Below are 12461 nucleotides of genomic sequence, written 5' to 3'. Positions count from 1 at the left end.
TTGTTAGTAGTAGAAACCATGCTAATTAATAGACAAGATGTAAAACCATGAATAATCTGAAACAGCAAACAAAATGCCTTGAACAGTATACGTTCGGACAATGGAAGTCAATGCAATTTTAATCTATATTCTGTTAACACTAATAAACTTACTTTAAAAATTAATCTTAGAGCACTGTTCTGTATGAGTTGAAGTTTAAGATATTTGGAATTTAACCCTAAATAGAGTATATTACAGTAGTCCAGATGACTTAATATTATCTGGACTAAAGTGAGAGAGTTTGTTGATTAAAAAATGACCAAATTCATCTTAACTGTCTCATTATGAACAAATGATTAACTTGAGCACCATAAGATAACGAGGAGTCAAGTATAACCCCTAATACACATGATTCAGTTTCCACATTAAATACCCTGCCATCTGCTAATCTCAAAGATGAAGGTACAATTATGCTGGGTCTTTTAAACTATAAGAGTTTTGTCTTATCTGGGTTAAATTTTAATTTGTTGGAGCAAGCCCAGCTATGATTCACAATGTTACAGGGTACTGGTATAAGAAGTAAAATATCATCTACATAGGATAACAATAGTTCACCAGTATTCAAACAAATGCTTCCTAAGGAAGACATGAAAAAAATTAAAACAGTACCAGAGACAAAGGCGAGCCCTGGGGAACATCGGAGCCCGGGAACCAGTGTTTAGAAAAGATTTTATTCAGTCGTACAGAAACCAACTGAATACTGAGCCTGAGATGCCAATCACTCAGCCTACATAACATAAGATCATGATCAATGGCATCAAATGCCACCGAAATATCAAATTGGAGTAGGATGACCTGCTTTCCAGCACCCAGTACATTCTTTACAAATGAGGTCAACACAAACAACAAAGTCTCGGTGGTATGAAATGGCCTAAAACCAAACTCAGAAAAATGTAAGCGAGAGAAATTATCCATATATTTCATAAAAGATGGCTTACATAAGTTTCAACTAATTTCGTGAATAAAGGTATACTTGCCACTGGTCAATAACTAGAAGGTAATGATAAATCTAGATTAGAACCCTTGGGTATAGGAGTAAGTACAATTTGGCCCATATCAGGTAGTAAATTTCTTCCCTATGGAAATCTCTCTAATGTATATTCTTTAGGGATATCCTGAAAACTGGACTGGCTGGTGGGCTCTCCCCCACCCCCAAGACAGATTTGAGAACCACTGTTCAAGAGCACATCTGGATCTAGAATATATTCTGCAGGGTCTGGCTTGGTATTTAAGCAGACTCATCGTAAAAAAGGAAACTAGTCCAGTCCAGATCCCTCTTAATTCAAGCATTTATTAACCCCATTCTTTCCAGTCCAGTGTCTCCTCAGAGCCATACCATTAATACCTCTTGGTTTGGTCATGCTGTGACAAAGTATAAAGTACATGTAATTCATATCAATGACAGACTACTTTACCTGTTCAGCAATATCACAGTGTGATATGCTTTAGAGCATTCCTTTTGACAAATTTCAAGTCAAAGTTCACACTTTTAAAAGCATAACTTAAAAAACAAATATGCTGGTACTTTTCTTACCTTTTACAGTGAAATTGGCTTTTTCTATGTAGTTTGGAGAGAAAGATCTGTGTTTCACAAGACATGCATACTGGCTTCCAATGTCCTCCTGCACTGGTTCTACGACAGCCTCAACTGAAACGTTATATCTACCATCAAGGTTCACAACTGGTCTCCCCTGGCAAACGTTTGCTGAGATGAATTCAGTCCTATCATTTTTAACTCTGATCCACTGAATTTGTATATCAGAACCATAATAACCATTTACTTTGCACAGCAAGCTTGCTTCTCTGCCAACTTCAACACTTTCAGGTGAGGATACAGTCACAAATGGACGAGCTGGAAAAAAAAAAAAACAAAGAAAAATGTTTACATGCTAACTAAGGTCCACACCTAGACACCAAGATCTGCAAAGGAAGCAGACTAGTGCCAGCAGAATACATCACAACAGAAATGGGGCCTTTAGAAGAAAGCAGTTTTATTACAGAGAACATTATGTGGAGGACTTAAGGTACAAGAAAACTCATCTAGGAGAACGGAGGTCCCCTGGTCAAATCTGGAGTCAGGTCTTCTACTCTTTGGATTGATGGCAATGGGAATGATGCATACCAATGCATACTTTACAGTCCTTACCTCCTTTTGGTGTGGCTGAAAGTTGCTATACTTAGCTCCATACATGAGGGAAGAAGGCGAGTTTCACAAGATGCTTTTACATAAACTTTTTTTAACCTGTTTAAAAACTTTTTAAAATTATCTTCTTTTCTCAGAAGCACAACTAATAAATTGAGTTCATTTCCAGATTTAGATGTATTGCTTTTGCTCTATTTTACTTTTACAGTAAAACGTTCTTAGTAACACACATCAGGAGACACAAAAAAGGATGGTGGGGAAAAGAAATCACATTGTCCGAAGTATGGTGGCCCCCACTGTAGTTTCATCACTTGACTCCTTGTTAGGCCCTCCCATGCCTGTCTCCAAGGCTCTTTCATTATTCCTCCATCATGGTTGTTTAGAGGATGAAATCCTGTGAGTAGACTTTATCAGTGATTATACCTATTTTATGGCCTAACTTTCCTTCTACTGTCTGGGCAAAACCTGACTGTAGGGCCCTTTTACCAAAGCATGCTAAGCCCTTAAAGTGGAATTAGAAACCAAGAGCAGGTACCACAAAACATGGTAAAGTGTTTTGCAGTACTTTGCCTGATTACTCGTGATAGCCTGCGTATAACCTAAAAAATATTTTTGGGAGCATGTCATGGGCGGAGAATGGGCATTCCTGCGATATCCAGCTACTGTGTTAGGATTACCGCATGCCAACTGGATAATGCAGGGTTAACATAGGAGCACATAAGTGATCCCACATAATTGTTTTGCAGCTGTAATATGCTAATAGGTAATGCACAACCTCAAAAATAGCCTTACAATAATGCCGTGCTAAACCCAGATTTTAGTACACTTTAGTAAAAGGGCCCCTATATTATTTTTCATAAACAGTTAAAGTTGTTTTAATTTGAGAAGGCTTTTATGGGTTCTTAGCCTGAGTATGCATTCACTTTAGTATTTGTTTTACAGTGCATGTAGCAGTCTTTTATTGTTTTACGGGTTCTTAGCCTGCATATGCATTTGCTTTATTTATTTATTTATTTATTGTAACCCATCCATAACATTGCAGACTGGCAGGCTAAAAATGTTGTAAATAAACAAAAAGCGCTGATAAGGAAGGCTAAGAGAGTTTGAAAACAAGATTGCGTTGCAGGCAAAAATGCACAGTAAAACCAAGAAGTGGCAAAAGAATCAGTTTGACCGCTAGATGACTGAGAGGTAAAAGGGGCACTCAGGGACAGAGAGATTAAATGAATTCTTTGCTTCAGTCTTCACCGAGGAAGAGATACCAGTGCCAGAAATGGTATTCAATGCTGACGAGTCAGAGAAACTGAATCAAATCTCTGTAAACGTGGAAGATGTAATGGGGCAATTTGACAAATTTATTTATTTATTGCATTTGTATCCCACATTTTCCCACCTATTTGCAGGCTCAGTGTGGCTTACAGAGACCTGTTATGGCATCATCATTCCAGGATGTTAGATACAATTAGTGATGTAAAAAGATTAGAGGATGGGAAAAGAGAAAAGATTTAGGCAGATAAATGTAAAAGGAAGACTTTCATAACTGGGGTGGATTGGCGAGGTGATCTAGTTAGGTTATGGGTTCTCTTTGTAGGTCTTGTTGAAGAGATACGTCTTCAGAGATTTATGAAAGTTAGATATTTCGTCAATTGTTTTCAAGGCAGTTGGTAATGCATTCCACAGCTGCGTGCTAATGTAAGAGAAGGCAGTCGCATGTATCAGCTTGTATTTTAGTCCTTTACAGCTGGGGAAGTGTAGATTAAGAAATGTGCAGGATGATCTTTTGGCATTTCTAGGAGGCAGGTCTACGAGGTTTAGCATGTAGGTCGGGGCGTCTGCGTGGATGATTTTGTGTACAATTGTGCAGATCTTGAACGTGATACGTTCCTTAAGTGGAAGCCAGTGAAGTTTCTCTCTTAAGGGTTTTGCATTTTCATATTTAGTTTTTCCAAATATGAGTCTGGCGGCGGTATTCTGGGCTGTTTGGAGTTTCTTGATAGTCTGTTCTTTGCATCCAGAGTACAGTGCATTGCAGTAGTCCAGGTGACCTAGTACCATTGACTGTACCAGGTTACGGAAGATGTATCTCGGGAAGAAAGGTTTTACTGTTTTGAGTTTCCACATGGAGTGGAACATCTTTTTCGTTGTATTCTTCACGTGGTTATCGAGTATGAGGTTTCGATCAATGGTAACTCCAAGAATTTTCAGATTATTTGAGACGGGAAGAGAAAAGTTTGGTGTGGTTATGGTGGTGAAGTTGCTTGTGTTATGTTGTGAGGTAAGTACCAGCGAAGATGACACAAAAAAGGGGAACCGAAGAAAAAAAGAAAAGATAATTAAAAATTTTTAATTATCTTTTCTTTTTTTCTTCGGTTCCCCTTTTTTGTGTCATCTTCGCTGTTTTTTGATTACTGTTGTCGTTGCGAAGACAGGTTTCTTCTGTATTTTTGACAGTGAGGTAAGTACCAGACATTGTGTTTTTTCTGCGTTAAGTTTTTTTTTTTTTTATTTATAAGTTTTAACGAATTATTACAAGAACACTTGTAAATGAAAAAATGGAAGAAAATATACATCATTTTCATAGGGAAATCAAAATATAAAGTTATTACTTTATCTCATCCATTTCAAGTCCACAATATTGGAGAAAAAACAAGGTACAATTCCAGGAAAAATTTTTCTCATTAATACATAAGATCAAAAAAAAGGGGAAGAGAACATAGTATGCCTGTTATAATCCTTTTTACGGAGTAGATGTAGACAGAGCCTGCAATTGCTGATTAGAATCAACTGCAAACTTAGAATCAAGAAAATTATTCAATTGACTTGCATCATAAAAAATATATTTGACTGAGCTAAGTTTAATCACGCATTTACATGGAAAATTTAACCAGAATAGTCCTCCCAACTGTAGGACCCTTGGGCGGAACTTCAAAAACGCTTGACGTCTCCTTTGTGTTACTCTGGCAATATCCGGAAATATTCTAATTTTGTTATTCATAAAGAGTTCATCTCTATGACGGAAAAATTGTTTAAGAACCCAATCACGGTCGGGTTCTAACACAAAGGAGACAATCAATGTTGCTGGAATCGTTGTCATTTCTTCTTTTTGAAGTTCTTGCGTTAAGTTCAACATGTCAAATGAAGCGTCAGGTCTTTGTTCTTGTTGGTCCACTACACCTTTTTGTTTCTCAATTTTATATGGAGGCAAATAATAAATTTTTGAAATTGGAGGGTATGCTTGTTCAGGAATCTTTAGAATATCTGATAAATATTTTTTAAACATTATTAGTGGAGCCATTAGTGTAGTTTTTGGAAAATTAATCAACCTAAGAGTTTTAGCTCTTAGTTGATTTTCCAAATTTTCAGTCTTTTGATGCAAAATAATGTTCTCTTTTATCAAATTTGATTGTATTTGTTGAGAAGTTTTTAGTGCTTCATTACATGAGATTAAAGATTTTTCAGTGTTACTCATTCTAGTTTCTAAAGCTTCAATTTTTTCCAAAGGCAACTGAGTTACTTGTAACACCTAAGATATCTTCTGTGTAAAAGAGTTCTCAAGTCCTACCAAGGCTTCCCAAATCGAGTCAAGAGTTATATTCCCAGGTTTAGAAGACAAAAATGACTTACTGGGTATAGTAATCTCAGTCAAATCTCTCTTCATTGTCTGCTCCTGATTCCCAGCCAGCAATTCACTGAGTCTTTTTCCTCCGACTTCCACAGCCGGTAGTTCTTGGTCTGCTGCAGTTCCCTCCACTGAATGCACTTCCAGGTCAGAGACGCCGAGTGCTTCCTGCCCCTGCTGCAGACCCCTTGCCGGCATCATCGGAGGACTCCGCTGTTCGGGGCTAAAGGTGATATCAGCCTCAAGCTGAGGGAGCAAGGAACCTCCCATTGCTCCCTCCTGCAGCGAGGAATCCTGTCCCGTTACACCCACAGGCTGCGCAAAACGGTCCATCGGTCCCGAAACCACGGCAGCTGTGGAGGGAGTCACCCGCTGCCTGCCCCTCCGTTTCGGCATCGCAAGGTAAAAATTTACTAAAGATTGAGGGGAAACGGGTAACGAGCCGTCTGGCTAGCGTTCCCTTCCGGACGCCATCTTGTTTTTTCCTGCGTTAAGTTTTAACTGGAATGCACCCACCCAAGAGTGCATGATTTGGAGGCTTTGGTTGATCTCGTTTGTGATTTCATTTAGAACATGTTTAAACGGGAAATAAATCGTGTCATCGTCTGCATATATGTAAGGGTTGAGGTTTTGGTTGGCTAGTGATTTGGCTAAGGGTATCATCATTAGGTTGAAGAGGGTTGGTGAGAGGGGGGATCCTTGGGGGACTCCACATTCAGGTGTCCATGGGGCTGATATTTCCGTGTTCGTTGTTACTTGGTATGATCTTGTGGTCAGGAATCCTCTGAACCAATTGAGAACTTTACCTCCTAATCCAAAGTATTCTAATATATGTAATAGTATTTCATGATTGACCATGTCGAAGGCACTGGACATGTCGAATTGTAGGAGGAGTATGTTGTTGCCAGTTGTAATTGCTTGTTTAAATGAGTTCATTACAGACACTAGTACAGTTTCAGTGCTATGATTCAATCGAAATCCTGCTTGCGACTCGTGAAGAATTGAGTATTTATTTAGGTAGTCAGTGAGTTGTTTCGTCACTATGTCCTCCATGAGTTTGGTTATGAGCGGAATAGATGCTACTGGGCGATAATTGGTTAGGTCCATTGTGCTTTTCTTAGCATCTTTAGGTAGAGGAGTAAGTAAGATGTTTCCTTTATCCATGGGGAAGAGACCATTTTGAAGCCTGTAGTTTAGGTGTTTCTTGAGGTCTGTTTTGAATTGTTTAGGGGCAGATCTAATAAGGCTAGTAGGGCAGATGTATAATTTGCATTGCAACTTGGCATATCTTCCGAGCGATTGTGAGATGTCGTCGAACGAGAGTATGTCAAAGTTGGTCCATGATCGGTCTGCTGAGTATTCCCCAGGTATTGGGTCTAGACACTCAAGGAGGTTTGTATAATTAGTTATGTTGGTAGGTATCATGAGTCGTAGCTTTATAATTTTTTCTTTGAAGTAATTCGCAAGATTGGTTGCAGATGGGGTGTCTATGTTGTTAGAAGTAACTGGTGTAGTATTTAGTAGTTTGTTTACGAGTAAGAAGAGTTTGTGTGTATCCTTGTAGTTTGGTCCTATTTTGGTTTTATAATATGTTCTTTTAGTTTGTCTGATGGTGTATTTGCATTTTCTTTGTAGTTGTTTCCAGTCTTTGAATGTGGATTCGTCTTTTTTCTTGCTCCATGCTCTTTCTAATCTTCTGACTTGTGTTTTTAGTTCTTTCAGTTCTTCGTTAAACCATGGTATTGAGTTTTTTCTATGTGAGGTTCTGGTTTGAAGCAGTGCTATGTTGTCTAGTACAGTTCTGCATCTGTTGTCCCATTCACGAAGAAATTGGGGTGAGTCTGTAGGTGTTGTCCATTCGTCGTTATAGAATTGTTGCCAAAATGTTGGCAGGTCTATTTTGCCTCTCGTAGTGTAGGTTTGTTGTTCTTGTTTTTGTTGTGCATTTTTTTTCGCCAGTGAAGGGAGAGGTTTGCTCTGTAGTGATCGGACCATGGCGTAGCTGTCCATTTTGTATCTATTAGTGTGAGATTTGGTTCTGATGAGGATTTGTGAGTAATGATATCTAGTGTATGTCCTTTGTTGTGGGTGGGTTGCATGTTTGGCCAGTGGAGCTCCCATAGTTGGAGGAAGTCCTTGTATTCACATACGTTGCTTATGTTAGTATCCTCAAGGTGAAGGTTGATGTCGCCTGCTATGAGAAGGTTCTGGGTGGAAACACAAGTGTTCGATATGAAATCCATAAAATGCGTTTGGGAGTCTTGCCAATTGCCTGGTGGTCTGTAAAACAGGATTAGGTTTAGGTGGTCGTGTAGGGTTGGGTGGTTGATTCTGACTGAGGCTATTTCAAGTTGGGGAAGAATGGATTCTGCTGTTGTGATTGTGAATTGAGATTTATAGATTACTAGTAAAAAAGGCCCGTTTCTGAGAAATGAAACAGGCGCTAGCAAGGTTTTCCTCGGAGTGTGTATGTTTGAGAGACTGTGTGTGAGATTGACTGTGTGAGAGGGAGGGAATGTGCGAGAGTGTGTGTGTGTGACAGAGAGAGTGTGACTGGGTGCGAGTGTGTCTGTGACAGTGAGTGTGTATGTATGAGAATCAGAGTGTGTGCCAGGGGCCCATCACTCCCTCCTCCCTCCCAGTTCCAGGGTCTCCCTCCCCCCTCCCTGTGCACCCCAGCTGACCTTGTTAATCACCCAGGGCAAGACTCTGGGAGGAGTTAATTGCTTTACTCCAGCTGACCTTGTTAATCACCCAGGGCAACCACTCCAGGTGCCTGAGAAAACAACTGTGGCAGGAGTTAATTGCTTTACTTGCAACTCTCTTTTCCTTTGTGTACTTGCTAAACCGGATATCTATGTATGCCACCTCAAGTTTCCGGCTGGAGGCTTCAATTAGAACGTTGGAAGTGCCATTTATATATAGAGATAGCAATGCCTCCTCCTCTTTTTCCGTTCCTTGTCCAGTGGGTAATTTTGTACGCTGGAGGGCAAAGCTCTAAGATTATGGGATCCTTGGAGTCATGAATCCAGGTTTCGTTAATAAGTAGGAAATCCAGATTGTCGGCTGTGATCCAGTCGGTTATTATCGTAGTTTTGTTAACTACAGATCTGGCGTTTACGTAGCCTATTTGTATTAGTTGGTGGGGTTCCATTGGGTTCGAGGTTGTGATGATGTCTATCAGTTGTCTGTCTTCTTGGAATTTGGGTTTGTAAAGTCCTTTCTTTCCTTTCTTTCTGTTGATGGTGTCTGTGGGTAGAAGGTTTTCCTTGCCATTTTTTGATTTTTTGGGTAAGTGTATTGTGCATGGGTTGTGTGTATGGTTTATGTATTGTGGACATATTATTGTCTGTGAGAGGGGATGTGAGTGCGTGGTGGATTAGGGAGAGACAATAGATAATTAGGAGTAGTTTGTTAGTATTCATGTTAGTATTTGTTTGTGTAGTGCAGCCGGGGTGAGTGTGAGTTAGTGTTCAGCTGTGTGACCAATGGTGTGATGTTATAGCATGCATAGAAAGCACTTAAAGCATTAGAGGATTCAGTCATCAAACAATTCAATAATACAATGACTTTAAGGTATTATCCTACTTAACTACGTAAAATACTGACTAGTGCGTTACTTCAAGAAGCATTAGAGGATTAGGTCAGTAAACATTTCAATGATACAATGATTTAAGATATTATCATGGTTAACTACGCAGAATACTGACTAGTACATTATTACAAAAAGTCATTGTTATGATTGGGGTCTGAACCCCTCTCAAACTTACCTCTTTCCTGGGGGTCAGCTTCTTAGCTGGCTTCTGTTTCTTTTCTCTGTCCTTTCTGAGCTGGCTCTGTCTCTCTGTGCTGGCAGCTTCCAGCAGCATGGCTCTAATTGTTTCACTACACTGCACCTGTGGGTATGTTGCCTGAGTTGCTCTACCTCTCTTTGGGTGTACTGGCTTCAAGTGTTTCACAGTTTTGCATTGGTGTGGGTTGGGCCTCTCTGGGTCAGTGTGCTTTTGCCTAGGTCTAGGGAGTGTGACATCATCAGGGAGGGCCTTCATAAGGAAGTGGTCTTGTTTCCTTCAGGGCCTTTGCAACAGTTGTGTTTGCTTTAGGTAGGGTGGTGCAGTGTGCACTTCTGACATTGTGTCTAGTTTCCCTGCTTGCTTTTGCTAAGGTCCAGGTTAGTGTTAGTGCAGTGTGCACTGGTGTCTATGTGTTTAGCTTTCCTGCTTTTCCCTTTGGTTCCCCTGCTTTTCCCTCTTGGTTTTGGAAGCATTGCTGTGTGTAGGGCTTTGGAAGCTCTGTTGCTGATAGAAGTACTTCAGGGTTTGGTGTTGTTAGGAACACTGCAGAGTTTGCTGTTAGAAGTACTTCTGGTGTTTGTGCTATTGGTAGCATTGCAGTCTTTGCTGTTGGTGTTTGGTGATTTAGAATCACTTTTGGCTTATGTGTTAGCTTCCCTTCTTTTTCCTTGTGGCTCCCCTGTCTTCCCTTTTAGTGCTAGGAGCTCTTCTGGTTGCTTGCCAGAGTAGTGCTTAGGAAGCACCTTGTTAGTTGTATCTAGCTTGCTAGAGCAGTGCTTAGGTAGCTGGTTAGTTCTGTGTTTAGCTTATTAGTGTAAAGCTCTGCTTGTAGCTTGGTGCTTAGTAGCACCTGTGTTAGCTTTGTGTTTAGTTCCCTGCTCTGTTAGTCTAGGGCTTAGGAAGTCCCTTTCTTGAGCAGGGATTAGGAGCTCCTGTTTAGTATAGGGCTTAGGAAGTTCTTTTGTCAGTTTTCTGTTAGGAACACTCCTGCTGGTTTAGGGCTTGGGAGCACGTAGATCAGTTTAGGTTTAGGAGCACTTCTGTTTCCAGTCCTGGTCCCTATGTCATCCGGTATCCAGTAAGTCCTGTCGGCTACTCGTACCTAGGAGCTCAACTCCTAGGGGGCTTAGTAGCTAAGTGCAGGTGAAGCTGTGTGGACCAGTCCGGTGTGCTCCAGTCCGGTGTTCCAGTCCTGTGTCCTCCAGTCCGGGGGATTCCAATCGAGTGTTCCAGTCCGGGGGATTGCAGTCCAGGGTTCCAGTTCTGTGTCCTCCAGTCCGGGGGATTCCAGTCCATGTGTTCCGGTTCGCTGGGCAGTGCCTGCAGTTCCTGCCGGTGTGCTTACCCAGTGTTGGTTGGTGGGTTTTGCCTGCTGCTGTCGCTCCTCGTCAGCAGCCCAAGGGCTCACATTTGCTCCAGAGCCCGGCCCCGCGGGCTCTGAACCTGAGAACCTGACAGATTGCAAAGGCCATGAGCCCGGCAAGAACCCCCGCCCAGCTGACCCAGCTGGGGTCCAGCTCCATCGTTGTTCTTGATCCTTCTATGACTCTTTGTCAGTATCGTGGGAAACTTTTGTCTCATCCTGTTTTGAAGAAGACCCCTGAAGCAGCAGCTGAGAGAAAACGTGTCCGGTGGCTTGGAATCGCTGAAAACCCAGTTTCAGATATGGACCCTTTTATCACGCTCGCTGAATATCGCCGCAGCCTGGTCTTGAATCCAGCTTTGTGGGATACTCCTGAAGCTGTCGCTGAGAGGAGACGTCTTGGGAATTCCACGCTCTGGGCCCAGCAGGGGTCCAGTCCCGTTCAAGCAGCGCGCCTAGACAAGCCTCTGAATCCAGTCCGAGCAGCACGTCCAGCCAAGCTTCAGAGTCCAGTCCGAGGGATGCTCCTAACCGAGTCTCCGACTCCAGTTCAGGTGGCGCTTCCACTCAAGCCTCTGAGTCCAGTCCGAGGGGTGCTTCTGACCGAGTCTCCGATTCCAGTCCAAGCAGCACGTCAAGCCAAGTCTCTGCGTCCAGTTCAAGTGGCGCTGTCTACGGAGTCTCCTAGTACCAGTGTGGATCCCAGTTCCAACCCCATTTTTGATCTGGATCCGTTTCTGACACTCCAGGATTACCGGGTTGCACTTTTGTCTGATCCAGCCCTGAAGAATACTCCTGAAGCTGCAGCGGAAAGAAGGCGTGTCTCCTGGCTTGGGTTCGAAGAAAACCCAGTTTCTGCTATTGATCCCTCTACCAAGCTGTTCTTTTACCGCTTCCAACTCCTCTCGGAGCCAACCCTACGGGATACTCCTGAAGCCCAAGCTGAAAGAAGGTGGCTTCCTGATTTTTCCCGCCAAACTTCTGAGTCCAGCCTGAAGGGCTTTGCCTGCCAAGATGCTGAGTCCGGATCAAGTGGCAGCAGTGGCAGCCGAGATGCTGAGTCTGGATCGAGTGGTTGCAGTTCCAGTCAAGATGCTGAGTCGGGATCGAGTTGCAGTTCCAGTCAAGATGCGGAGTCTGGATTGAGTTGTAGTTCCATTCAAGATGCTGAGTCTGGATCGAGTTGTAGTTCCAGTCAAGATGCTGAGAGTTGTAGTTCCAGTCAAGATGCTGAGTCTGGATCGAGTTGTAGTTCCAGTCAAGATGCTGAGTCTGGATCGAGTTGTAGTTCCAGTCAAGATGCTGAGAGTTGTAGTTCCAGTCAAGATGCTGAGTCTGGATCGAGTTGGAGTTCCAGTCAAGATGCTGAGTCTGGATTGAGTTGCAGTTCCAGTCAAGATGCGGAGTCTGGATTGAGTTGTAGTTCCATTCAAGATGCTGAGTCTGGATCGAGTTGTAGTTCCAGTCAAGATGCTGAGAGTTGTAGTTCCAGTCAAGATGCTG

General features: G+C 42.1%; 1 protein-coding gene across 6 annotated transcripts in view; it reads right to left on the bottom strand.

Moving 5' to 3' along the window:
- The window catches only part of LOC115468918, a 191050-nt gene that overhangs the window by 145476 nt on the left and 33113 nt on the right, over window positions 1-12461 (bottom strand). For all 6 annotated transcript variants that reach the window (XM_030201069.1, XM_030201073.1, XM_030201068.1 and 3 more), the window contains exon 3: window positions 1574-1891. In XM_030201069.1, coding sequence (XP_030056929.1) covers window positions 1574-1891 — 318 coding nt within the window. The remainder of the gene's footprint in view (window positions 1-1573; window positions 1892-12461) is intronic.

Source organism: Microcaecilia unicolor, chromosome 4 (genome assembly GCF_901765095.1).
Source record: "Microcaecilia unicolor chromosome 4, aMicUni1.1, whole genome shotgun sequence".
Lineage (NCBI taxonomy): Eukaryota > Metazoa > Chordata > Amphibia > Gymnophiona > Siphonopidae > Microcaecilia > Microcaecilia unicolor.
This window is presented reverse-complemented; position numbering and strand designations above follow the sequence as displayed.